This window comes from Ictalurus furcatus, chromosome 8, assembly GCF_023375685.1.
Source record: "Ictalurus furcatus strain D&B chromosome 8, Billie_1.0, whole genome shotgun sequence".
Taxonomy (NCBI): Eukaryota; Metazoa; Chordata; class Actinopteri; order Siluriformes; family Ictaluridae; genus Ictalurus; species Ictalurus furcatus.
In genome coordinates, this window is record NC_071262.1 from 16232729 (window position 1) to 16260716 (window position 27988).

A 27988-nucleotide genomic window follows, 5' to 3' on the forward strand; every position below is an offset into this window, starting at 1 on the left:
TAATGTACAAAAATGAATTTATTCAAGCTGTATTGAAAATAGATTTGTCTTAAATAATAGTGCAAAACCATCCAGATGCAAATCAACAAACATCCATCCTGGTCTATTACAAGCTTATAAAATAGTATACATAAAAATAGTATATGAATGTTGAAATTTGAAAAACTAAAAAAGAATTATCATATATGTCCTATAGTTGCTTGAAATTAGCTGCAGTTCCTAGTCCATGGTTTTGTCAAAACTGGAATGTAAATCTGAAACAGAGATAGAGGGAAATGGGCAGTGGTTACTGGAACTTTCCTTGGTTGGTTGAGTTTCTGAAGGCTGGGCGTGAGAGATAAATCATTAATGACCAGCAGAGTGCGGCTCGTTCTAATCTACTGACCTTCAGCTCCGGAGGAGACACGACTAACATCCGAGTGCTCAGGAGTGATGTTCTCTTCACTCTCACCTTAAACACACACACACACACAAACACACACACATTTCATAATCACTTAGGTTTCTAGGTTCTTCAACAAATGTCATATAGTTTAATATATTCTGCTCTTCTATATTTGAATGATTATGTGATTGTGATTTTGTTTTCACCTGTCATTCGTTCCTTTCCTTTTTACTTGGGGAATTGACTGATATATTTTTATTTATTGTTTTCATTGATTTATAAATCAAATGATGATTCCTGCCTGTTTGCACAATTGTTGGAGCTGCTAATGACTAAATTGGGAGACAAATTTGGTGAAAATCACCCACTTGAATTTGCCCATTTAAACAGTCATATTCGGAGGAGCTTTGTGACATCATCACAACATGCCTTCAGTCAAAACCCTCATTGATTCACATGCGTCGAACGTGAGTACAGCTAAAATGTCTCATTTACCAACAAGCATTATTGTGAAAGACCGTGCAAAACAATTTCGTGCAATTGCAGTTTCACTAATTCAAGTAGTTTTCTGCAAAAAAAGCACCAAAAAAACAAACTGAAGTTGCATCACAAATTTTGAAAAAAGCCACAGCAAAGTCAAGCATTTTGGCTGCAACAGTCACAAAAAAAAAAACCTCCACGAAATTATGTACAGACTGTTTAAAGTGCAATACAGTAACATTTCTAGTATTTATACTTCAAAAAAAAAAAAGAGTTATTAATAATCAGTTTTATGGTGTGTTGTCAGAGTATAACCATGGTATTGTTTTAGTTTATTGTATAATAAAATATTTATTTATAAAATAAATCAATGAATTAGCTTTTTTAAGGTTTTTTTTTTTTTACTGAATAATTTACTTTACGTTACCAAATTAACTCAGTGCATGGTAACTAACTCTCCTCCCTTCCCCTTGCTCCTTCCTCCTCTCTCTCTGTCCACAATAGCCTTTCTCCGTCTCACCTCTTCCCTCCTCACTAGGTGTTGGACTCCCGTCCTGCTCTTTTTCCCACAAGGCACTGGATGGCGTGTTTAAGCGCTGAATAGGTCGTGAGCGACGGTCTCCCGGACTGAAGGATTGGGACACGCCTCCTTCTCGACCCCTGCCTAAACTCCAGCCATGTCTGGAGGAGCCCAGTTTACGGCGTGCTGGCCTCAGGACCACTTTGGATGGCTCATCTGCGTCTCCCTGAGAGGAAATTCTCCTCAGGGTCGATGGAGACGCCGGGGCACTGCTGGGGTCTTGCTCCTGACCTGTACAGACATACTTATTACAGATCATATTATTATAGCGCTGTTTATAAATATTGTTAACAGCCATGCTGATAAATTATTAGTGGCCACTTGTGAGATATTTGCTTATCCTGCGAGGACTTTCAGAACAGACTTCCACGGCTCTATAAAGAGTTACTGCTCTCTAAGGTGGGCTGAAGCGAACGCCTCTGGTAGAGATCCAAGAGTAAGAATTATAGCAAGACCGCTTTAGAGTGCAGACCTCGTATTGTAATGGGCTTTGTAGGACAGAGTTTTACAGAGTCTATAGCTGTGTGTGCATGCTGCTGCTTTGTGTGAGGTCTGAGCTGCATTAACTCTTCTGTATCTTACTGAGAGCTGATGATGTAAGGGAGGAGGGCAGTGCAGAGTCTCCTGGCTCAAGCTGGATGTCCATGCTGCCTACAGTGATAAACTGAGCTCGACCTTCCCTGCCTCCTTTAGGCTTTATCAGCTTCTTCATACGGTCTGCAATCCAATTAGACTTCCTGTAGAGTCAAGAAATAGGTGTATGGGCATGAAAAACACTTGTAGCCTTAAGGGAGAACAGTAATGAGGTGGACAGCATGTAGAGCAAAGAAACAAAGTGACAAACAAGCTGGAGAGAAATACAAGTTTACAATATATGCTCTGAGCAGAGGCAGCTGAGTTGAGTTGAGTTGAGTTTGGTGAAATTTTCTACTATAGTTTTGCAAGAAATAGACTTCAAAGACCTTAAAACTTAAAATCTTTTATGTAAATACATGCTTGAATTATATACTAAAAAACAACCGTCTAAATGTTAAACCGTGTCCTAAAACACATCAACAAAAGTACATAATGTTATTGAATAACTGCATGCAATCTAAGGGAGATGTTTATGGGGAAAAACTGGGTTGAGATAGATTTTATTACGTGTTGTCTAGCTCTAGTGCAAAATTAAGCATGTTTTAGACATCAAACATGTCTTGGCTAATAGACAGCATCTGTGGCAGGAGGAAAATTGTAAACATTTAATTTCTGAAAATCTTCCTTCAAATCTGACTGACTTCGGTTGTTTGGGTGCAGACATTCCAGGCTCCAGAACCCGATATTGATCCATTATCTTCTCCACCAATTTCTGCTTCTCTCTGCGTAGCTCATTCAGTTTATCACTATAAGACGATAAGGGAGAGGAAGAGGGAGAGATGTTATGTAGTCATTAGAGAAGTAATTACAAGAGGCTTGCAAGAGATTTGGTGCGAGAGCATGTTGTGTTTTCTTACATTTCTATATCTATCTGTATGAGAGAACAAACAAAGTACAGCAGAAATTAGCTACTATAATGCATAATTTGAAAATAAAACGACAAGTCATAAAGACAGTAATATAGAAGGAAGTGGGTGAGTGTGTGTTTATATGATACACACAGGTACTCTCTCTGCTGGTTGTGGTGCTGGTCTCGGCTCTCGAGGCTGCGCTCCAGAAGGGCCCGGTTCTCTTTGGCTAGACTCTGATTCTGCTCTACCAGGTGCCTGTTCTCCTCCTCCATATTCCCTTTCAATTGAGTAAGAAGCTAAAAGCAAAACACACATACACACAAACACACCTTCAAAATCCAGCATAAACATAATCATTACCATAATGTGCATACTGTTCTGGTGTTATTAACATAATGTGTGCTATAATCCATGTGTCACAACATTGTGGCATTCTTAATGTTGCTCTCCTTCACAACTGTCACTGCTATTAATTACAAAAAGCATTAACACTTTAAAAAGAACTCTTCCAGGGTGTTAAAACAGCTAAATATACAGGGGGGTTTTAAGCACTCATTGTTTGTAATCATCTGGCAGCATTGATGTGTGTTGTTTTGTTGGACCTGATACTGGCTGTTGAGGCGGACATTGTTGAGGTCCAGTTGCTGGTTCTGTTCTTTGAGCATGTTGAGTTCTCCCTCCAGTTTGGTTCGCTCTAGCTGGGCCATGCTCATTTCACTACGCAGAACTGAAATCTGAGCCAGTAATTCCGACTGCACCTGGACCCACTCCTTCTGCTGGTTCACATACCTGCAGGTAATTCAGCTAAAAATCAGTCAGGCAGTAGGGCAAGTTGTCAGTCCACTTGCTATCTGAAAGGGTTTCACTCAGTCTTGATGTATTTTTAGTTAGGCAAATCATACAATGCCATTTCAAATCAGAAAAATATTGACCAGGCAAAATCATTATCCCCGACTAAATAATGGATAAATATCACTTAATAATGAATAACTCCATTATTCAAAGTTTATTCTGTCTAGAACTTAAAATTAGCACTAATTAAATTACAACTTACATGTTGATAATATGCTTATCTCAACTCAATTCATTAAAAATCTCAAAACTCAAAGATCTATTAATACAGTTGTTAATTATTATGCAAAAGCTATAGTGAGCAGGATTTTTTTTTTTTTTTGGTTAACAATGAAAAGAAAAAGCATTCCTTAATTAGGGAGAAAAATATACTGTAAAACATAATGGTCCTTATTCATTTATTCATTAAAGTTGTGTAGAAATGAGTGAAATTTTGAGCACATGGAATGGTATAGGAATGAATCTGCATCTGATCCATGATTCTCTGCTGTCTTATGACAGCAGAACGATTTCAGCGCAAATGATGAAACAGCTAGTCCCTTATGTAAATGTTATATGCATGCGGCCACCCAAATTTACCATCATATACATTACATTAAACACACCCTAATTTATGTAGGAGATGCAATAGTGAGCCAGTAAAAGGAATGTCGTTGGTAGACTTCAGATATCCAGGACCGAAGGAAAGAATTCAGTCATATGGGGGGGAAATATACATTTAAGTAAAGCTGAGTTAGAGCTGCTTTGGGTGGAAAATAAAAATATTTGAACACAGAGTTACAGTTAACAGAAAGAAGCTTCAGCCTCAAAGACACATGGAGCCCTGCGGACAGCTTGTACACTCAGTCCACAAGCCTGTATGAGTAGTGCTGTTATGGCTCACAGCAAGGAGAAGTCTTTCCCCTTCAGCAAGGCCTTGTGTTTTATCTAGCTAGGTAGGGTTAGCCATTAGCTCACTAATATCAGATTTCACTGCATCAAATATATAAATGAAAACAGCCAGACAACGGCCCCAGCATAGCAGGAGGAATTCATCATATTTTCTGTGGCCGTATGCGCAATTTGTCAGAATTAATTTGGCAGTAGAAAGGAGTGGGATTATTAAACACAGTGCACAATGGCATTTTTCTACCAGATAGGGCTAAATTCTTTATATCCAGCAGCTTTTAACATTACTTATGGTTTATTAATGAATTGATAATGTCAAATAATGGTTTAGAACTATAACAAAGCATTGCCAGTGAATCAGGAAATGGCAGTTCAAATAAGTCAGTGTGAAATATATTTCTCCTGCACAGCTGTCTACAGGCCATATCAATGTTTTAAGTTGCTATGCAGCACAAACCCACAAATATAGAAACTGGGCCATGACTCAATGATCTGTGCATCTCTCTGACTTACTCATATGGGTTTAGGGTATTTTCTCTGTGGGTTTCTGCATCACTTCCTGTCTTTATGTCCTCCTGACAACAGGACAACAGAATTTCACACTTGCCTCTCGTTCTCCATTTTGAGCCTTTCCAGCTCTTTCTCTCTGTCGGCCTGCTCCTGTACGGCCCTCTCCATTCTCTCTCTCTCAGCTTGTATCTCTTTCTCAGCCTCCTCCAGCTTAGCTTTGCTCTCCATCAGCTCTTTATGTCTGGAGATAAATGGTGCAAAGAAAGCAGACAAAATTGAGAAGCATATTACATTATAAAAGCAAATGCATTTTGCACAAATTGGTGTGACAGTTTCTGAACAAATACAGACATACAATATAATGAACATGACATTCACATAATGTGCTACATTCAAACAAGGTTATATAGCTCAGATACAGCACACACAATAACATTAATGTCAGAATGCTTGCTGTATTTGTCAATTCAGTAGCACCTTGCTGGTTTTACATTTATTAAAAACAGACTTTGAAAATAAAAACAATGCAAAGTGTAATGTTTTTTGTCAATCAGAAAGTACAAAAAGATTTTATGGAACAGTCTAGGTGATATCTGGGCAAAGACCAGCAATTTCAAGGTGTTTTGAAAAAGAAAAAAAAATACCTTTGGTTGGAGTATACCTTGCATCTACATAAGCACACCTAAATTTACATTTCTGACTATACTATTGGTTATGCGCTCACTTTTCAATGTTAAAAGCACACATTTTCAAGTTCTATTTAATGCACCTAATGTATTACTATTATACAGACACTATATGGCCAAAAGTTTGTGGACACCTGACCATCACACTCATATCTGGAGCTTCCCCAAAATGTTGCCACAAATTTGGAAGAACACAACTGTCTAGACCTGTGGGTGCAGGTTTTCATTTCAAGACATGAAGCCATGGTTTGCCAAGGTTGGCGTGGAAGAACTCGACTGGCCTGCACAGAACCCTGACCTCAACCCCACTGAACATCTTTGGGGTGAACTGGAATTCTGACTGTGCACCAGGCCTCCTCACTCAACATCAGTGCCTGACCTCACTAATGCTCTTGTGGCTGAATGAGCTCAAATCCCCACAGCCACGCTCCAAAAATCTAGTGGAAAGCCTTCCCAGAAGAGTGGAGGCTCTTTATTGCAGCAAAATCTGGAATGGGATGTTCAAAAGGCACATATGGGTATGATGGCCAGGTCTCCACAAACATTTGGCCATATAGTGTTTGAAACATTTGATTTATTATTATTATTATTACATTTGACATTTGTTTAAAAGGCAGAAGTAGCCACCTGCTCTCCAAAAATAGGATTAAAATCCATAGCATTGATCAGATGCCTTTACAACCTTGAGTTTACCTTTTTACGGGGTGTTTGTGTAAGGTTCTCAGAGCATTTCCCCATAGTGTAATGAACCTTACCTGGCCTCCAGATCTCTGTACTGAGCCTCTACACCTCGACTGATGCTCTTTAGCTGACTGTGCTTGGCCAGAAGCTCTTCTAGTTCTGCCTCCTGCCTCTGCTGTAAAGCTGTCAGCCTCTCATGGTCCCGTCGCAACGATTCACAACGCACTGCTGACTCTTCTTTCTCCTTCAGCCACACCTTAGACTCAGCCTCTAGAGTAGCGCAGCGCACTTCGGTCTCTCTGCACCGTGCCAACACCGAGGCATTCTGGGAGCTTAGAGAAGCCTGCTCCACCTAAGTGAGAAAGATGAACAGAGAGCAAGAGAATATTACTTAAACAATTTATACCCACAGTGCTTTTGAATTCTCAAATGTGATTCATCAGAAGGTTGTTGATTAATTTTCTATAACAGCAGCTCTGACAGTAGTGCAGGCTGTTTATATTTATGCACCTGCTCTAATACTTTAGCGTTTCTGCTGTAACTTATTCAACAAGATTTGCATGGCAGACGCTCCACATAATGTAAGGTTAATAATAAATGTATTTTAAAAATGGAGAAACAAAAAACAGAATGGAAAAAAAAAACATTTTATTTATACGGTGAAGGTTTCCTTAAGGAGATCGTTATGCAACATTTATGGGAGTCAAGGTGTGTAACAGTCAGCTAGTTTTCCATCACAGAAGAATCCTTAGGACAATTTCTGTCTTAACTTCAGGAGAGAGAGAAGAAAAAAGAGGCAGTTGAAGGAACAACTGTTTATAGCTGTTAAAATCTAAGTGATAAAGGAACTAACTTATCTTGCAGTTCCTCAGAATTAAATGAAACTCTACTGGATAAAAAGTACAATCATTAATAAATGAAAAATTTTAGTTTTTGGCAAATTGCTGTGGTATAAAAGGAACGAAAAACACTTTGGGATGTGCTGTTTTTGGTAAATAATTCACTTGATCTTGATCCCATATTTGTAATCTTCCAAAACTGTGATATCAGTAACAACATTGTTATCTTCCAAAATGTGACCCTTGTTCCAAATTTGTTACCTTCTAATATTTTGATCTTGATTCTAAAATCTTCTAAGAAGATTAGTTCTAATATTGTTATCTTGAATGGGATCACAAATTGGAAAGTTGTTCCATATAATAATAATCCGTTCATCACATTTTTGGAATTACAGAAATGTTATCACACTTCCACAAGTCTTATCCAGAGCTCAGCAGCACTCAGGAAATTTGGTGGTACTGATTTTTTTCTTTTGTTAGAAAATTATTATCCCAAAAGAACCCATGTCACACCCTTCTTCATCTCCCTCCACTGGCTTCCTGTAGCTGCCCATATCAAATTCAAGGCCTTGATGCTCACGTACAAGACCTTGTCTAGATCAGCTCCCCCAACCTCTCCTAACACTCTCCTTGAGGTTTACGTTCCCTCACAAGATCTGCGATCGATTAATGACCGACGCTTAGTAGTGCCTATTCAGAGTGGCTCAAGGTCCCTTTCCAGAACCTTCACACTAACTGTCCCTCAGGGGAATGAACTTCCATCCTCAACCACAGAATCTGTCATTATCTTCAAAAAAACAGCTAAAGACCCATCTCTTCCATGAGCAGTTAACTAACCCCTAAAATGCCAACCCACATTATTTAAAAATTAATTAATTAATTTAAAAACCCTACTCTGGCTCTTACACCTCTACTCTGCGCGCTTTGCTTCTCAAGAACTCAATTATAAATCTTGTATGGTAGCACTACCTGTATTGATCTCCACTTGATATATCACTTTGCTTGTATTTCCTCATTTGTAAGTTGCTTTGGATAAAAGCGTCTGCTAAATGAATAAATGTTAATGTATTATATATTACAAAAAAATTCCATTGGCTGCTAATTAGGGATGTGATGTGGATGTAATGTAAATACTACAAAGTTCACTTAAAATGTGACACAAAACAGAGGACAGTGGAACAGTATAAGAAAACAGCATATTTGTCGGGTTTATTCTGGTTTCCTGTTTTGGTGTAATGAGTGGCATTACCATATAAATACTTTGCGGTGTCACTATAGAGTGCACAGTAATAGCATTCTTATAGATGGGATTTTAAATCTAATTTCCAGTCAGGGCTTAATGTGAGGTGTGATGCAAGGGATGACATTTCCTATCATCCCATTTTTCTATCCCTATTAGATTCATGTTAAGAAGATGTGATGGGGAACGTGATGGGGATGTGAAGAGGACATGATAGAGATATAATGGGAACTTAACGGGGATGTGCTGGAGACGTGTTGGTGTCATGATGGGGATTTGATGAGAACATACTGGGTAGGTGATAGGGACATGATGGAGATGTGATGGGGACAAGAGTGAGTATGCTTGGCATCGCCTGAAAAAATCTTTAAAGCACCAGGAAATGGGGCGGAAAACAAAACACATCAGTTTTATGCTGTGTGTGAAATATGTTTCTGTATACATGAATAATACATGTGTGTTGCAAGCATAGTGCATCTGTACGTGTCAAATGAGTCTTGTTAATTAGCAAATCACACACACACACACACACACACACACATATAAGCACCTGTAGTTTGGTGTTGAGGTCCTGCAGTTTAGAGCAGCTCTCCTGAAGGCTGATGGAGTGACGTTGCAGCGCGTCCAGCTGTTCTCGCAGCTTAGTGCAGGCTGCCTGTGACTGTGCCTGTTGTGACAGCAATACCTCCCGTTCCTTCTGCAACACTGCATTCTGGGATATAAAACAGAAATAGGGATTAAGGCATATCAGCAGAGAAGTCACAATATGATAGTATGTTGTTATGATGGACTTTATAGATAAGCAGTTATGACAAACATCATTAGTTAGCTAAATAAACTGCAGCACTCAGTGTGGGCTTCTCATATATATATATATATATATATATATATATATATATATATATATATATATATATATATATATATAAAAATGAGATAACCAAAAACAACCGGTTTATGGGGACAGTAATCTGATAATGGGCATTGTACACGAGTCAGTTAGTAATCCAATTTCTTTGAAAATACATGATGTCTGAAAAAGTCTTTAACGATATAATACATTGTACTTTGCTGTTTATATAACCAAAGAGTGTATTACTACTATGCATGTAAATGCAATCATAGGCACAAACATATACAAACCTCCTTCTCCAAATTTAGTAGTTTCTCACTGACAGGCTGTTGGCTCTCACTGTTGATTTTAAGACTCTGTGTTTTTTTGTCTTCAGGGCTTTTTGTGTCCTCAGAGCAAGAGACAGTGGCATTATGTTCTAAGATCTGGCTATCTGCGATCTGACCCTCAGAGCTGACATGTTCCTCCTCTGGACTTCCTCTCTGCACTGGACTTTGTCTGTTTGATTTAGAATCTTCTGTCACCCCAGTGCCTGAATTGCAGGGAGAGACAGTGACTTCTGACAATACTCTGGCATGCTCAGCTTGCAGCTGCGCAAGTTGTGAGGTGGCTATTTTAAGCTTGCCTTCCAACTCTTTAATTGACTGGTTTAACTCTGCAATCTGAGTGGTCAGCTTCTGGGACTGTACTCTCTCACTGGTTAACTCCTAAAAGGGGAAATAAATAAGAGAAATCTTATAAATTATTATATTTGGACATCCATAGCAACACATACCTTGACCACAAAAGTGATCAAAATATGCGAAAATGAGAAATATATTGATCAGACCTGTGTTACAGAAGTGATCTGTGTGCTGTTCTCAGCATTTAGTGCACTCAGCTGTTGGTTCTCCTTCTGCAGTTCCTCTAGTTGGATGCAGGTCTCTTTAAGCTGGGCAAGGTCCCGTCTAAAGAAACATGGGGTGAGGCGAAACGGAGTCTGTGTTAATTGCAATACAGTGGTGCCCTAAAGCCTTATGTATAAAACTACATAATGAGCAGAGCTGTTACAGCAGTGTGTAATTTTATGGCACTTTTCCACTGCACAGCTTGACACGACTCGACTCTGCTCGCTTTTTGGGGGCTGTCCACTGTGGATAATACTTGGTACCTGGTCCTTTTTTTAGTACCACCTCGGTCAAGGTTTCAAGCGAGCCGAGCCTATACTCAACGTGAGCCGTGCACTGAGGGAGTAAGGTTTCTCCTTAATGAGTGTTTCTGTTTTGTGCCTGAATAAATGTGTCATTTTATACATACTTTGCATATGGTCATATTCTATTAATTGAAAATGATGTATCATTTATCTCATTACAGATAAAATTACAACAAAGGTTTCTGTCTTAGATTTTTAAATCTAGCTTGTTACCAATTTCCAAACAGGCATTTATTGAAGTCACTCCTGTTGTGGCTGAACCTACTTTAGTCATATCAGCACTATGTAGGGTCTAGAACGCTGTTATTTTACATCCTTAATAGGGTCCGTGTTCAGAGAACAGGAAATGCATTTGGAATATGGTCTGACGGTGTATTTGTACAGGGCTTCGATAATATAACATTGTTCCTGCGTGAAGGCGAGTGGAAGATGGCACCCACGTTGAGCTGGCACTAAATTGCAGTGAAAAAGCAAGCTCAGAAAATTAAAGCGAGCCGAGTCAAGCCATACCGTGCAGTGGAACAGTGGCTTTAGAGCCCTTTGGTAGCTGTAAGGCAATCTGCAATTGCTTGAAAACAAGCCATTCCCTGTAACCAGCTCAACCCTTGTGCCTTAAACTTATGCCTTGTGAGGCAGAGCTGAGAGACTCTGTTATAGGGATGGAGATCATTTGGGCCACAAAAAAAAACATAAGCCTAAAATAAAGAATCTAGCTGATGGTAATACAGTATTGCAAATCACAAATATCAGTTGCTTGAGGAAAACTGCTATAGACACTAGAAGGTTTTACAGTAGAAAAGGTTACTTTCTTCTTTCTTAAACAACATTGACTACAGCAATTCATAAGAAAGTGTGCATGTAAACATTTATAGTGTTTACATCTTAATTAATAGTGATGATAATCAGCTTTTTGAAGCTGTTTGAAGTTGTCTGCGCTGATCTAGTTATGTCTAGTTATAATTATTAAAATTATTTGTAAAGTCTTAGACCTTGTTGTATGCCTATTAGTCTTGGTCTTTACTTATTTTTTTCTCTCTTTCTCTTTATATACAGTGCCCTCCACTAAAATTGGCACCCTTGGTAAATATTAGCAAAGAAAGCTGTGAAATTGTCTTTATTGTTTAACCTTTTGATCTTTTGTTCACAAAAATTCACAAAAATACTCTACTTTCAAACAGCTCAAACATAATTTCAAACATACTCTACTTTCACCCATCAGACAACTGCAAACACAATACAGGTTTATCAACAAAAAAAAATTTTTAGGTGTGCAACAATTATTGGCACCCCTATGAATTCATATGAGAAAAAATATATTTTAAGTATATTCCCATTGATATTTACAAAAAAAAAATTGTACACCTGGGTGACTAGGAACAGCAAATTGTTCAACCACTTCCTGACTTCCTGTTTCACAGGGGTATAAATATGAGGTAACACATAGGCCAAAGTGTGTGACAAAAGGTTGTTAAGCTTCACAAAATGGGAAGTGGCCATAAGAAAGTAGCACAAGTATTGAAAATGGCCATTTCCACCATCAGGGCAATAATTAAGAAGTTCCAGTCAACTGGAGATGTTATGAAGCAACTTGGAATTGGACGTGTGTCTATATTGTCTCAACGCACTGTGAAGAGGACGGTTCGAGTGGCCAGAAAATCTCCAAGGATCACAGATGGAGAATTGCAGAAGTTAATTGCGTCTTAGGGTCAGAAAATCTCCAAAACTACAATCCGAAGTCACCTACATCACCACAAGTTGTTTGGAAGGGTTTCAAGAAAAAAGCCTCTACTCTCATCCAAAAACAAACTCAAGCGTCTTCAGTTTGCCAGACACTACTGGAACTTCAAATGAGATCAGGTTCTATGGTCAGATGAAACCAAAATAGAGCTTTTTGGTAATAAACACCAGAGATGGTTTTGATACACAGAGAGGTAGAAATATGAAAAAGTACCTCATGCCCACGGTTAAATATGGTGGTGGCTCTTTAATGTTTTGGGGTTATTTTTTCTGCCAGAGGACCTGGATATTTTGTTAGGATACATGGCATCATGGACTCTATCAAATATCAACTGATATTAAATGAAAACCTGACTGCCTCTGCCAGAAAGCTTAAAATGGGCCATGGTTGGATCCTTCAGCAGGACAATTATCCAAATCATATATCAAAATCAACACAAAAATGGTTTACTGACCATAAAATCAAGGTCCTGCCATGGCCATCCCAGTCCCCTGACTTAAAACCCATTGAAAACCTGTGTGGTGAACTGAAGAGAAGAGTCCACCAGCGTGGACCTCGAAATTGGAATGATCTAGAGAGATTCTGTATGGAGGAATGATCTCAGATCCCTTGCCATGTATTCTCCAACCTCATCAGGCATTATAGAAGAAGACTCAGAGCTGTTATCTTGGCAAAGGGAGGTAGCACAAAGTATTGACTAAAAGGGTATCAATAATTGTTGAACACCTATATTTAACAAAGATTGTTTTTTTGATAAACCTGTGTTGTGTTTACAATTATTTGATATCCACGAAAACAGAGTATTTTTGTAAAAATAAATTTAACAAAAGGTTAAACAAAAAAGAAATTTTTTCACAGCCTTCTTTGCTCATATTTACCAAGGGTGCCAATATTAGTGGAGGGCACTGTACTTCTATACAGGCAAGTATATATTTAATATCAGTTAACTATACCAATCAACCATAACATTAAAAGCACTGACAGGTGAAGTGAATAACACTGATTATCTCATTACAATGGCACCTGTCAAGGGGTGGGATATATTAGGCAGCAACTGAACAGTCAGTTCTCAAAGGTGAAACAGTGAACCGGTGACAGGGTCATGGGCACCCAAAGCTCATTGATGTACATGGGAAGCAAAGAATAGCCCTTCTGGTCCGATCCCACAGAAGAACTACTGTAGCACAAATTGCTGAAAAACGTAATGCTTGCTATGATAGAAAGGTGTCAGAACACACAGAGCATCACAGTTTGTGGCATATGGGGCTGCGTAGCCACAAACCAGTCAGAATGCCCATGGTTGAACCTGTCCACTGCTGAAAGTGCCTACAATGGGCATGTGAGCATCATAACTGGATCATGGAGCAATGGAAGAAGGTGGCCTGGTCTGATAAATCATTTTTTCTTAAACGCATGTGCGTTGCTTACCTGGGGAAGAGATTGCACCAGGATGCACTATGGGAAGAAGGCAAGCTGGTAGAGGCTGTGTGATGCTCTGGGCAATGTTCTGCTGGGAAACCTTGGGTCCTGGGATTCATGTGGATGTTACTTTGACATGTACCGACTACTTAAGCATGGTTGCAGACCAAGTACACCCCTTCATGGCAACAGTATTCCATAATGGCAGTGGTTTCTTTCAGCAGGATAATGCACCCTGCCACACTGCAAAAAATGCTCAGGAATGGTTTGAGGAACATGACAAAGAGTTCAAGGTGTTGACATGGCCTCCAAATTCCCCAGATCTCAATCCACTCGAGCATCTCTGGGATGTGCTGGACAAACAAGTCGGATCCATGGAGGCCCCACCTCGCAACTTACAGGACTTAAAGGATCTGCTGATTGGTGCCAGATACCACAGCACACCTTCAGAGGTCTTGTGGAGTCCATGTCTCGATAGGTCAGAGGTGTTTTTGTAGGCACAAGGGGGCCCTACACAATATTAGGCAGGTGGTTTCAATGTTATGGCTGATTGGTGTATATTTTTTAGGGATGCCACTGAGAATTTTCATTGGCATACCTAAAAAATATAGTTAACTTATATTAATTATATATTTGTCTAATGTTAGCAAAGTCAAACATATATTGATAGATTTTATTTCACAATAATGAACTGAAAATATTCATTTACTCTGACAGAAAGTGAGAGCACTGTGCCGATACATATTTCAAGTGGAAGTTCACTGTATTTATTTGACAGTTAATGAGTCTCGACCTGCTTAGTGTTTGAGGACCTCTGTTCTGAAGCATTACTGAATTTCAATAATGGAGTTCTATAAATAAAAGAGGTTATCATTATTGTTAGTAGTAATAGTAGTGCTATAGTAATCAGGGTCTGAACCTGTACTGGATCTCCAGGCTGCAGGCCCTCTGGTTGCCGTGTTCCAGGGCTGAGGCGGTGCTCTCCAGCTGCTGCCGGAGTCTGGCCATCTCACGCTCCTTCTGTCTCTGCTCACGCCGTTGACTGTCCAGCTCAGACTGACATACCTCCTTATCCTGCTCCAATCGTGTGACCTCCAGCATGGCCTCATCCCGTCGCTTGCTCAGAGATTCGATCTCAAGGCCAGACTCCCTAAGCTCAGCTTCTAGCTCCTCCTCTCGTCGACGGGCAGAGTCCAAGCTCCGGCCTAAACGTTCAAGCTCCGCCTTCAGAGTTTGATTGGTCAACTCAAGCTGATCACCCTTTAAATGTCAAGAAGTAAAGAACTCAAATTCTCAAAACTCAAATTATAATAACAATTTAAGACCCCCTAAACATTATAATTAAAACCTGCTGTATAAATTATTTTGAGAGTGCAACCTTGTCACAGTGTGAAAACTGTCACTGCATGTTTAATTAGCCTTCCATAAGCAACTTTTAATTATTATAGCTAATCTACCTTTGATTTTTTTTTTTGACCTACAAAAAAATAAGCATGGGTTTTTACAGTTCTAAATGGCACTCATTAAAGTTTTATTGTTGTGCATCCTCACCTTGCGCACTGAAACCCGAAGAGAATCTATGGTAGCTTTGAGGGTTTCTCTCTCCCTCTCCAGTGCAGCTCTCTCTCCCTCTAGCTGAGGAATAACTGCAGCTTCCATCTTCTGCAGCTCGGCCTGACTGCGTAGACGCATCAGCTCCTCCTCCTGGTGCATGGATTCACACTGCAAAATCTAGCAAACAAACCTAGGTAAGTAACTGCTGAAAAATATCAACATGATTAATATGTCAAATTCAATGACATCCAAGATTGGGAATTGACCTTTTGGCTTAAATGTCGTTCGACAAGCTGGTCTATTTTCATTTTGACTGTTTCCTAGATTACCCATAATGCCATTCAACTACTTGCTGATGGGATTCAGCCCTTGCTTCATCTCTACATATATGGAGCAAAGGAACAGTGCTTTATTGCTTTAGTCTATCCAGCTCTCAGCTTTTCATCTGTATATTACACTCTAAACAAACCAATCAGCTTCCAAATATTCAAATTTCATCCTTATATCGCCAAAAACACCATTATGCTCATCATCTCATGTATCACTAACTAGGCGAGCCGAATCTCTGTCATAACTAGGGGCAACTGTATTGTATAGCTGCACTGCATTCTGGATATTTGAGTCCGCCACAGATACCTTAATATAAACAGCTAATGTGTTTCAGGGTGGGCTTTTTCATTAAGCATTTCATTTGATGTAGATGTTTATTGAAATTCTGTGATTGGGTTTTAATCACATGCCCCTATCAAGGATGATGTATCGAGGATGATCTATGTGCTTGCACTGGATGACATCACTCACTAGGTCTGTGACCACCATTGTGTTAGACCTACCATTATTGGTTTGAAAAGCTGCCTCTATGTCAGTATCAGTGTTCAAGTGTGAATTAGTGTGTAGTCTTATTTTTCTTTTTTGGATATTGGTTTCCTGTCCTGCACATTTAGTCAGATGTGCGCATAATTAATATTGTTTTGTCCAATAACCGATGGTAAATTCTGTAATACCTCTATCTGCTTCCTGGCCTCTGTGAGGTTTTCTGTTGCTTTCCTCAGTCTCTGGCTCTCAACTTCCAAAAGAGCCAGTTTCTGCTCTGTCTCCCAGGTCTTCTTAGTCTGCTCTCCGAGTTTGGAGTGCAGCTCTTGGATCAGATTTGCCTGCTGATCTGCCTCCTCCACTGCCTGCTGCAGCTGAGTGGATAGAGCATGTTTCTCCCTGTGGAGCTTATCCACCTCCACTTCCATCTCTCTCACTTCTTCTTGTTGTTTTCCTTTTTGTATGGGTATCTGATCCTCTGATTTGTTTTCCTCCTTTGGTGTTATGCTTTCAGTTTTACCTGTCCCTGTCCATTTCTCTCCTTCTGCTTCTCCTCTTTCTTTTGTCTCTGTATCATTTTTAGTCTCCTCTTTTCTCTCTTTGAGGAGGACTTCCTCGCCTTCTCCATCCTCCCTCTGTGCCCTCATCGTCTCCTCCTTTCTCTTCTCCCTTTTGTTTGCGTCCTCCTCTTTTCCCATGTCTTTTCCTTCACACTCCCCTCTTGGGATCTCTCCCTCCACCTCTCCAGCTGACCTCGCCTTCTGCTTTTCTTGGAGTCTAGTTTTCTCCAGCTCTTCAAGGCTTCTCTTTAGGCTGGTATTTTCATTCTTCAGGTTCTGAAACTGGGGGAAAATTTAAAAAAAAACTGAGACCCAATGACCAAAAGCAGCAGATCAAACAGACTCAAAACAACTCTGTAGTGTGGGCAGTCTGTTTATTGTTTCTATTGAGTGTGTGCATGTGAAGTGTCTTACCTCTCTGAGGCTATTCTTGTGCTCTTCTTCCAGTTGTTTGAGCCTGTCTGTCTGTCTCTGAAGAGCCTCTGTCAACTCAGGAGAGTTTGTCTGCAGAGCCTAAGCAACACAAGTTCAGTATCTCATTATCACCAACAAAGTGAGGAAACCAGGGTTACTGGTCAGATTGGAATCAAACCCAATTATGCATTTTGCTACTGATGCTATCTATCAACTATCAAAAGATCATCAACTGCCTTTAGTAGTTCAGCAAACTCATCTGATATACACAAAAAAAGTTATTGTTAATAACTCTCCATGAAAAAATGATTGCATTTCCCAGCTCAGAACAAATTGGCAATTATCTTTTACGAGCCTTAGTGCATTATCCATCACACCGGACTTGCACATGTGTGCATTAACCCTGCCAGACTTTTCTAAGCACAGTCAGTGGGTGTGAATCTTGTATTTGATACACAGGTCACAGATCATAACTGGTGCATTGCCTGAAGAAATGGATGTTCTTGAATTAAAGCTTAATCTGATCATGCATCCTATTATGTATATTTTTAATGTTACTTTGCAAATGTTCCAAATTATATGTAAGAGTTCTATGGTATTCATGGCTGGAGTGTTTAATCGTGACATCGTCATCTGGAGGCAAAAGATTCCTGACAACCTGCAATTACAGCATGCTCTGTAATTAAATATTTGTAATTCAAATGTCTGTCAAATAGACAAACTGGTGCTGGGCTTTTAAATAGAAAAGCTGTTATGGAGTTAAATTCTTGTCAAAATGAATCATTCATAAAAAATCAAATCAGCACTGCATTCATGTATCATCAATCCATAGTCAATACTGTAAATCCGTAAATTGAGGTCTTGAACTTGAACACAAATCTGAGATAATATATGAGAATTGAGAACTGAGATACATAAATGCAGTATAAAAGTTCTCAGTTTGCAAACTGCAAATTTCTCAAATTCAGATTATATTCATGTAAACATTGATTTGCAGATCATAAAATGTTATTGTTGCATTACAGACAATTCATTTGACCAAGCCAGTCATGTGACCCCTGACCTCTTGCTCGGCTTGCAGGCGCTCCAATCGTCTCCTCAGCTCTGCATTTTCATTCTCAGCCCCCAGAAGCCTTAGCGACGAAGCCTCGTTCACCTCTACACTCAGTGGCTTCAGGTCCACTTCTAAGTAGAATTGTGGAAGAAGAAAAAGAGATGAAAAAAATCTGATAAATATGAAAAATAATATTTGGCATGAAGTCATTGCACTAAATCAGAAAGTGACAGGGTGGTTGAGTGTCCTGTGCTATATAGTCACCATGAGCCTCAGGGCTTTTGGGATCCTGAAGCTCTTCATCAGATTCCAGCTCTGAGTAGAGTACATGAGGATGAGTCACTCGCCGCATGACATCATCAGAATGAGATGGGCGCTTCCTGTCCATCTGCAGACTCATATTCATCTCCAGCAGCTCGTCGACCCTCTGCCTCTCCACATCCCTCTCCTACACATACACACATACAGACACGTGTACATACACATACCCATACAAACACACACACACACAGCTTCCTCTTCCTACTGAAGCTATTCATTATGGGTGCTACTTATGCATTACTATATTTAACAATTCTATTCAATAAACATCTGATTAAAGAAATCAGCAGCACTCTCATACCGCCTCCATGTCCATGAGTTTCTGTCTGAGCAAAAGATTGTCTTTTTCCAGTTCCCGTAGGACAGAACATCGGGCTCGTGCGTCATCCAGTTGCTCCTCCAGCAGGGCCTTGTTCTCCTGCAGTGAAGCACAGTACTGCTGCTGCTCCTGTAGGGGACAATGGAAAGACTTAATCGCACTAGCTACTTGACTATAGGTCTATATTTTCTCTTGGTCTGAAAAAAATTAGGTTAAGCATTGATTATCCATGAGCCTATTTACTCCATAAGAAATTGAATGTGATAAAGATCCACCTGAACTACCACCATAACTTCAGTCAGTGAGAAAGGTATCAGAATTTGAAATTAATATGTTTCATGGCAGAATGAAATAGTCTTGGAGAGCAGTTGTAACTGTTCCAACCGTAACCGTAACCCTCACAAACTAAAAATGGATACAAGACTACTGTAAGCCACACCAAATCCTTAGGTCCATCATAATTTACAACATAGGTTACTTAGTAAACTGATGATAATATGAACATAATAGCAAGGTAAGCTAAAGCCACTGACAGACTGAGACTTTTACCTCTGTGCTGTTACTTGTATTGTCAGATATGGATGGTTACAGATATCCATTTAAGTCTCTCCTATTCTGACTGCAATAAATCTCATCAAAAAATCTGAATGATCAAACAGCTATTAAATGAAGTGGGTAATCTTACTTAAAACTAATGAGACACCAGAAATTCATGGTTGAAACCAGTAAATTCAGGAAAAAACTGAGTAACTGAAATAACTAAATAACTTTTTTGCTTTAATTTATGCTTTTGAAGGAAACCTAATTTAAAAAAAAATAAAGGTAATGAAAACGTATAATTCATAGATACTTTTCATAGTATGTAGATTAAAATAGGAAACCAAATTAATGACTTCAGCACACTGTTAATGTGTTTATGCTTGAGCAGTACGGATTGAGAAGTGCTGAAAATTTTTTGGCATGTGTGGTGCAAATAGGACAGGGGACACAGATGGCTCAGGCCAAATGACTCATAAAAAGCACAGCAAGTTTTGTGTTGGACAGCTGTGCCAAAAGTCATTGTGGCTCATTACATTTCTTTATCAACATGTAATCATCCCCAATTTGTTAATAGTCCCTTGGATGACAAGATCAAGATTATTTTGAAGCCCTGCCTTTTCTAGTGAGCATACTCAACCTTTATGAGCTCTGTTCGACCGCGTTGGTGCCAGGGTGTTTACCTTCAGTTGAGTGCGGTAGAGCTCCATGCTGCGCAGACGATGTGTGCAGGTCTTCAGCTCCGTCTGTAGCTGCTCTGCTCTGCTTGCACGCTCACGCAGACAATCCAATTCGTCTCGCAGATTCCGACCGACACGAACCTCTCCCTGCAGTGCTCGGTTCTGAGCCACCACACACAGTGAAAAACATTACAATGGGTTAAGTGGTCAGTGGTAAAGCTGCAACTTCAGGATGGATAGTTAATGACTGGGTGTAGCTATTATACAGTAAGTGTTAACAAGAACTTGTTTTGTGGATGTTCCACAACATTAAACATAACTACAAATGGAATGGAAGTTCTACATACTTTAATGAATAAAAATTTTTAATCCTTAAGAAATTGCTGTGCTATAAGTCAAATTAAAAAACAATAACAGGATGTGCTGTAATAGGAAAATAATCACTTACAGCTCTCAGTACATGATTTTTTTTTTAAAATAAGGTTTTTGTTATTGCAGAAAGCTCACCTCACACTGTAGTTTCTTTAGTTCCACTTCCATAGTTTGTATTTCTCGCTTGTAATCGATTAATTGATCTTCTTTATCCTCCCTGAGAATTATTCCAGGATGTTACTACACAACATTGATTTTTTTTGCCTGGTACATTAAGCTCATTCTTATTAGCTCTTGAACTCATTCACACACTAACTAAGCATAAAAAATAAATTTTATTGCACTCAAAGACCGTAACCTAAATTTACACACATCCATACACACTGATACACTCACAGTTCCTGTTTAATTCTGCGTAGCTTGGCTTTGCTATCTGCCAGTTGGATGGACATTCCCTCGGGAACGTTGTGCCAAGGGCCCGTAGGGGGCGCTGTGGGGGACGTAACTGGCTCACACTGCACACTCAGCTCTGCTATTCTCTGAAAATCACACAGTGAGACAATGATGGTCAATGAAATCAAGACTGAGTATGCCTATTGTTATTCTAATAATGGGAAAGATATCTTTCTCCTTTCTGCAAAACCATGTGGCGTTGTGTTTAGTGCTCAGCAGGCACTAAGTTATATGACAGCTGGCTGCACACACATGAAATACAGTTGTATTTCTTTAAAACAACATAAAAATGCCAGTTTAGGCTCAAACTAATCAGACTGTATTAGCAATCTTTAAAAATTCACCCAAAACGAAAAACAGTCACTGCAGAAAGATGAAAGTGACATTGTTTAGTGAACTTCTGAATGTTGATTGGTTATGACTATTGCCTTCCTAATCCATCCTCTCTGAGTGGGATAATTAAATTGTGTCAGTGACAGATTACACAAATTTAGAGGAATATCCCATCCCTAGTAAATACTTATCATAGTTTCATAAAAATGACCATATCTCTACTGTCTCTGACAGGTATGAAGGCTTTAATGTCAGTGTAAGCAAAGACTATTAGACTTATTTAAGAGTGACTTCCTAGACAGTGTCAATAACCTATATTACATTGTCAGTCAGTACACTTTTTGTCTAGTCTGTGCCAGACAGTCCATCCCATTGAAGTTTAAGCTGTGTCTAGGAAAAATGTAGTGTTTTTTTTCCTCTCACCTCTAGATGTGTGTCTCTCTGAGCCAGGAGGCTCTGGATCTGCCGAGCCAGGGAACCAAGCAGGGTCTGTAATTCTAGCCTGTCCAGCGCACACACCTCTCCATACTGCAGTGGCAGGACTGCACTCGGGTCCTGAGTCACCTGCAGCAAATCAAAGTTAATATAAAACATCACTAGCTACAGTCAGTAAGGTATGTTAAGTCGGTGATTTTGGCAGATGTTAGCTGAAGCTATCTGTTTTGAAACAAATATAGCTCCTAATGCCAAGTATCTCTATAATCTGTTAAATCTCTGGACAAAGGTTTTTATGGTGTTTTTTAATATGAAACCCACAAATGAATTCGAGTGAACACTCAGGCCAGGATTTACGTTTTACATGAGCTTTAAATGTGTGGAGGCCTACACTTACACACACACCTAGTGGTGGTGGTGGGGGGGGGCTATTGAAGAAATACATTCACATCATTACATTACAAATCTTCAGAGGGCGTCAACACTAAAATTGTATTATTTACTGTGCAAAATTTTTGGTGGTATTTCAGACAAGCAAACCAACGTTTGTATATGTTTCCATAACTGGAACATTATTCAGGTTTAAACAGGTTAATACTGCTCATTTCACTGACATATGATATGTTTATCAAACCTGCAAAAATAAATATGGGCTCTAGTAAGATAAAAATCTGTTGTTATGGAAGACTGACCTCCTGTATACAGAGAGCGAGTTCTGCCTGTGTCTCAATGTTGAGTGACTGGATCTGCTGAATGAATGTTTGCTTCGTCTCACACTGGCCACAATAAGAACAAAGATACACACACACACACACACAAACACCAAATTAAGTGTGAACTCTTTTTAGTATCTATATACAGTATATGTGGATGTTAAGGCACAAAGGAATGTTACCTGAACTGCACATCCCAATAACAGCAGCAACAACCTTCTTAGCTCCTCTAGAGCACCCTCTGTTGACCATATACAGAATTTGAATAAGAGTTAAAACAATAAATAAATAAATTAATTAATTTAATGAATGTGTTTTCACTGAAATATATACTTACGCTGCTAATTACTTACTTATTACTTACTATGCCATACTATTACTTGTTATACTTACTTAATATCAAAAAGCAGACATGTGTCTAGCATTTAGTGAAATCTAAAAAATAAATAACCAGGGTCAATAACTACAATACTTGAAAGGTGTTAGCTTACCTGTGAGGGGATCTCGGCCCAAAACCGCTACATTGGGAAGAGGCATCAAAACCAACTGCTGAAGATTTTCCTAAAGAAATGATAAGAACAAGACACAGAGAGAAAGCAAAATTGGTGCATCACATTATTTCACTCTTTTTTTATCAATCATGGTATAAAACACGGGTCTAAATTTGTCAAATTTGTCAAAATGCCACACTATAGCTGAGATGCTATAATAATATTACAGTGCTGGCTCTTTCTTTCTGACAGAGGAGGCAGGCTTATCAGATATAGCAAAGATATATTTAGCACCAAGATATATTCTGTAATTTCTGTCAAGTTACTTAAATATAAATTCTGTCCTGATTCTGTTTTATAGAAAACAATCTGCCATATCAGCAGTGGCATGAGAAAAGCACTTCAGCTCCAGTAATCAAGTCTAAAATTAAAACAGCTTAGACCAGCACAAAGAAAATGGCTGGTAAAACCAGATTTGCCACCAATGTTTTGCCCGTCTCTGAGACCAGCTAAATTAGCATTAGCATAACCATCTTGGAACAGCACTGAATTTATAACAAAGTGTTTGATTTAGAGATTAAAGAATCTAATTTAGCTCCCTGTTTTTGAGCTAAATTAGTGTTGGCCTTTGGTCCACCCACAGTTTACACTTTGGAAAGCCCCTCATGTATGGTAGCATCCACCCAAATACATTTTGGTGATGGCACTCAAAGAGGTTTTCTGAAATATCCTGACAACTTTGCTTATGCACATCATGTAGCTAGCATTGGCGGTGAAGATTGTACTTCCAAGGACGTCACTCCCAGAAGCTGCCTATCCACTCTGGGCTAATTTCCAAATTATGGACTCAGCTGGTCTGAAATCTACAAACAGACCCTACTGGTTGGACCTAGTAAAGCTTCCAGGTGAGACAGTGGTGTGACAAGTTGTGTTGTTGCCTCACAGCTCCAGGGTACCCAGTTTGATCCTGAGCTCAGGTTATCGCCTATGTGGTCTCTTGCATATTCTCCCCTTGTCCACTTGGGTTTCCTCAGGGTTCTCCTGTTTCCCCCCACCTCCCAAAAAGAAGCTGGTAGATGCCTGCTGGTGTCCCATCCACTGTTCCTGAGATAGGCTTCACCGTGACCCTGACCAGGTTACTGGAGATGAATGAATGGTAAAGCTTCTCTTTTGCTACTTTTTCTTTAATGTTAATTACTCAAAGTTTTGTTTGCTAGCTAATACCTTCAAATAATTTATTTAAAAAAAAATACTACCTCTGGTCAGAAATACATATTTAGGTGTGCCTATCGAGAATAACAATGCCTAAGTATGTACACCAAGCTTGGGAATCATGATAATTTGGTGACAGTTCTGCTAAGCCTGATCTGTGCAAAAGTATTCTTCTGCAGATACCTAATATTGTTTTTATGAAGATGAAACCAAACATTATATTGAATAATGTTTTTTTTCCACCACACAATCGGGTGTGCCAACTACAGATTTGAGTAGGGCAGACACACTCCTTCACACCCACCACAACCATTTCACCCCAGCCTCACCAAAACTGAAACTCCACCGTCCCCCAACCACACCTGGTCCACCCAATGTTTTACTTCAAACCTGTCCTAAAACATTATTTTTTTTAACATCGGGTATCTTGTTTTAAGTAAGCAGAATAACTGGCCACCCCTAAAATCAAGTTTAAAAATAGTTGCATTTATCTTTTCATAGAATTAATTTTCTAATCCTGTTGTTCAGAAAATGTGTGCTAGCTTCTAAATAATAATCACAAAATGTCTGTGTTAATGTTATTTTTAAATGACAACTGCAACAGCATGGGTGAAACTGAGAAGAATGTTTAAAATCATGCTGTCCAATAGAGTCTGATCTTTGCTCAATTAAAAACAATGTGCACTTTAATACATCACAGAATTCTATCAAAGCTGGGTTTCAGTGGTGCTTTCCGGGCCATGCATCAACTGGCTTTCTAACATTCACAAAAAAGTTGGAGACAGTGCTGTTGAAAGCACATCAAATGTCAATGAACAGTGCCACAATGCATTTAAATACTCCTTAGATAGTCCTCATTTTTCATTTGTTATAATGAGAAACTGCACAGTGACTGATGACTAATGCGGCCACATGGTTAAACATTTCATTTAAGGAACCTCTGCTTCCCATGCAGTTTCAAAACTTTTGCCTCTGCAGGATTAACAAACCGACTTTAAATTAAATGTGCTGAACAATTCTTGAAAAAGTGAAAGGGAAGGCAGCAAAAAAGAAGAGAGCAAGAATGAGTGAAAAAATGACTATTTCCTTCAAAATAAGTGTGAGATATGTTGCTGTTGCTGTTAGGAAACCTGAAACAAGAAGTGAAACCACTTGCAAAAAAAAAAGCAAGATGATCACAGTTGTTTCGTGTTAAACAGCATTGTAAATGCATCTTAGAAAAAACTGACCTCTCATCTACTTCAACACGTTAGTGTACACAAATGCGCATGTAACAGCAGGGGAAAATAACAATATATATTTCCTTAATTATTGTAACTGCATTAAATAATTATATTCTGATTTTACTTTTACTGACCACTTTGTTATAACTCCTTATTATTCCTTTTAAATCATATTATCCATTAAATCCTATGAATTATTCATTCATAACTAGCTAATAGGAAAAACTATGTAGCTATGAGCATGAGGAATGTAGGTCTGGACCCACCAATTCTTCCTGAGACTTCCTGAGATTTTTATAATCATATTTCTGGCCTACAGTGTGTCCCAAAAGTCTCCATACATAGGGAAAATAATCACTTTTTAGCTAAATGTCTCAAAATTTTTCATACTTCGTTTATATTATATATTTTTTCAGATAGCCTTTAAGAATGCCTTTCACAAAAGAACAATGTATTGAAATCATTCTCATGGCTGGATCGGGAAGTTGTCACAAGGTTGCGATTGACATGCGATTACATGCATAACACGATATGTGTTAACACAAGTTATAGAGATATAGAGTGAGTGGGAGAGATAACTGTGTGTTTACACAGAAATTGTAGTCATGTAGAGGATATAGATTGTTAAGTTATACATTGATGAAAACATGAGGTAAATCACTTTCACATATATTACACCAAACATGTATTCATACTAAATAATTCAACACAGTCATGATGATCCCAGGTTTACAAATTCAAGTCCTTTTGTACAAGCAGGTGAATCATTATCACAGATAAAGCTTTGTCAATCTGGTACCTGATAGTAAGACCTGAGGTGCCGGTTGAGGATGGAGAAGTTTTGAACTCGGAGAATTTTGTCATCGCCCACGTTGTAATAGATTTGCTCTACCTTTGGATTAGAATCACTAGGGAATCCAAATTGATACAGGTTAGCGCTAATGACTGATGCAGTGTTACTTTTTATCAGCATTAGTGTGACTGTAGGTCTTACATGATTCTCATGACTTCATTGAGGTAGATTCCATTGGTGAGGCGCAGGTACTCCCTTAGTGCATTATGGGAGTTGGAGTTGACTTCCATGTAGTCCTGGCCATCATCACCAACCATGTCTCCAAAGAGATTCACCTTAGGGAAAGGATTATAATTTAAACTCAAATTCAAATGTTAATGGCCGCATACACAACCACACACAGGATGACATGCAGTCACATTTTTTCGTCTGTCCGCGACATAAAAATATACATACAACTATACTTTACATAAAACCAGAATTTACTTCTATACAGGTAGGAATGGAAAAATATTTAAAAATATGATATAAGGGATACAAAGATTGATGTCAGAAACAGTATGACTGCATTTTGAATAAGGTACAGATATATACAGTTGATTGTGCAATATACTCTGTGCAACATCAGGTTGAGGTAGTCCAAGCTCTAGTCCAATGTGTTGTCCTGGTTCAGGGCCCAAATGGCCTTTGGGAAGAAGCTCCTCATTATTCTCTCTGTGTTGGCTTTCAGTGAGAGGAAGTACTTCCCTGACCGCAACAGAGAGAATAGTCCATTGTTCAGATGGCTGAGGTCCTTCACTATCTTCCTTGCCTTGGTCCAGCACCGCTTGCTTTAGATAGACTGCAGGTCAGGGGGCTCAGTTCAGATGGTACGCTCAGCTGATCGCACCACCTAGCCCGAGCCACCTATCCTTCTTGGTGCTGTTCCAAACCCGGCTGTGATGATTCCCGTCATGATGCTCTCGATGATGCAGGTGTAAAAGTTCATTAGCGTCTTAAAGGGCAGTTTAAAGACCCTTAAGTGTCTAAGGTGGTTAACACCAGGGTGTTAATGTGACAGGACCATGACAGGTCCTGCGGTATCAGAAACTGACTGCTCTCTCCACTGGGGCCCCGCTGATTTTAATTTATTAAATTAATTCATAACACATTTATTATTAGCCAACTTTTTATGTATTTTTAAGGCATATTCATGGCTTTTATATTAGTTTACTTTAGATATAGTCATATCAAGGCATACAGTCACCTATTTAACTGATTTCTATTATACTACAATATAACTACTTTATAAACTAAGGGGGGGCGGGGGGGTGCAGGTTCTTTGCATATAAAGGTAAGTGATAATAAGGTAAGACTCAACAACACCCAAAAACATGAGGAACAAATCATGAGCACATAAAATCTAGTTATAAACATATATACATTTAAACGAAGCTTCACTTAAATACATTAAAATTAGTTTTAAAACGTTTATTTTAAAAAAAAAACAAACAAAAAAAACAAAGCATATAAAAAAAAAGTAAAGCGTAACTTACCCATGTAACAAGTGCGCTTCCCATAAACTCTTCTAACGTTTCCGTGAAGTTAACGTCCATCTTGTTCATCTCACCAGGTGACTGATTGTTCCAAGAATCCTTCATGTGCTTTACAGATCATTTCAATTTAAACGGCTATCCATGAGGATTTTAACCAAAATGATACTGAATACTTTTCTGCCTAGTGGTAAAACCGTTAGCTCATTTTTCCCCCTTGCCACTGCCCTTCTGCTTTTCTGTCATGTTAGTGACACATTGTGTAACCACCCCGGAATCAGCAAGTGCTCTATTACACCACGAGCACTGCGGTTCCCCTCCTGAACACTCTGTTTCTGTAGAACAACAG

General features: G+C 39.0%; 1 protein-coding gene across 1 annotated transcript; it reads right to left on the reverse strand.

Moving 5' to 3' along the window:
* Nucleotides 1-27985, reverse strand: ccdc88b (coiled-coil domain containing 88B). Its single transcript, XM_053631070.1, has 29 exons — nucleotides 27643-27985; nucleotides 26309-26442; nucleotides 26114-26222; nucleotides 22880-22949; nucleotides 22571-22629; nucleotides 22368-22451; nucleotides 21664-21804; nucleotides 20851-20993; nucleotides 20590-20671; nucleotides 20086-20244; nucleotides 18848-18994; nucleotides 18490-18673; nucleotides 18235-18356; nucleotides 17172-17270; nucleotides 16389-17039; nucleotides 15382-15561; nucleotides 14750-15090; nucleotides 10311-10428; nucleotides 9772-10188; nucleotides 9179-9340; nucleotides 6624-6901; nucleotides 5280-5423; nucleotides 3535-3721; nucleotides 3083-3228; nucleotides 2723-2827; nucleotides 2028-2182; nucleotides 1386-1676; nucleotides 386-451; nucleotides 1-254 (listed from the first exon to the last, which is right to left on the reverse strand). Exons 1-29 carry the CDS (start codon nucleotides 27745-27747, stop codon nucleotides 220-222), a joined length of 4914 nt encoding a protein of 1637 aa, XP_053487045.1. The 5' UTR covers nucleotides 27748-27985; the 3' UTR covers nucleotides 1-219.
* Nucleotides 27986-27988: the final 3 nt, after the last annotated feature.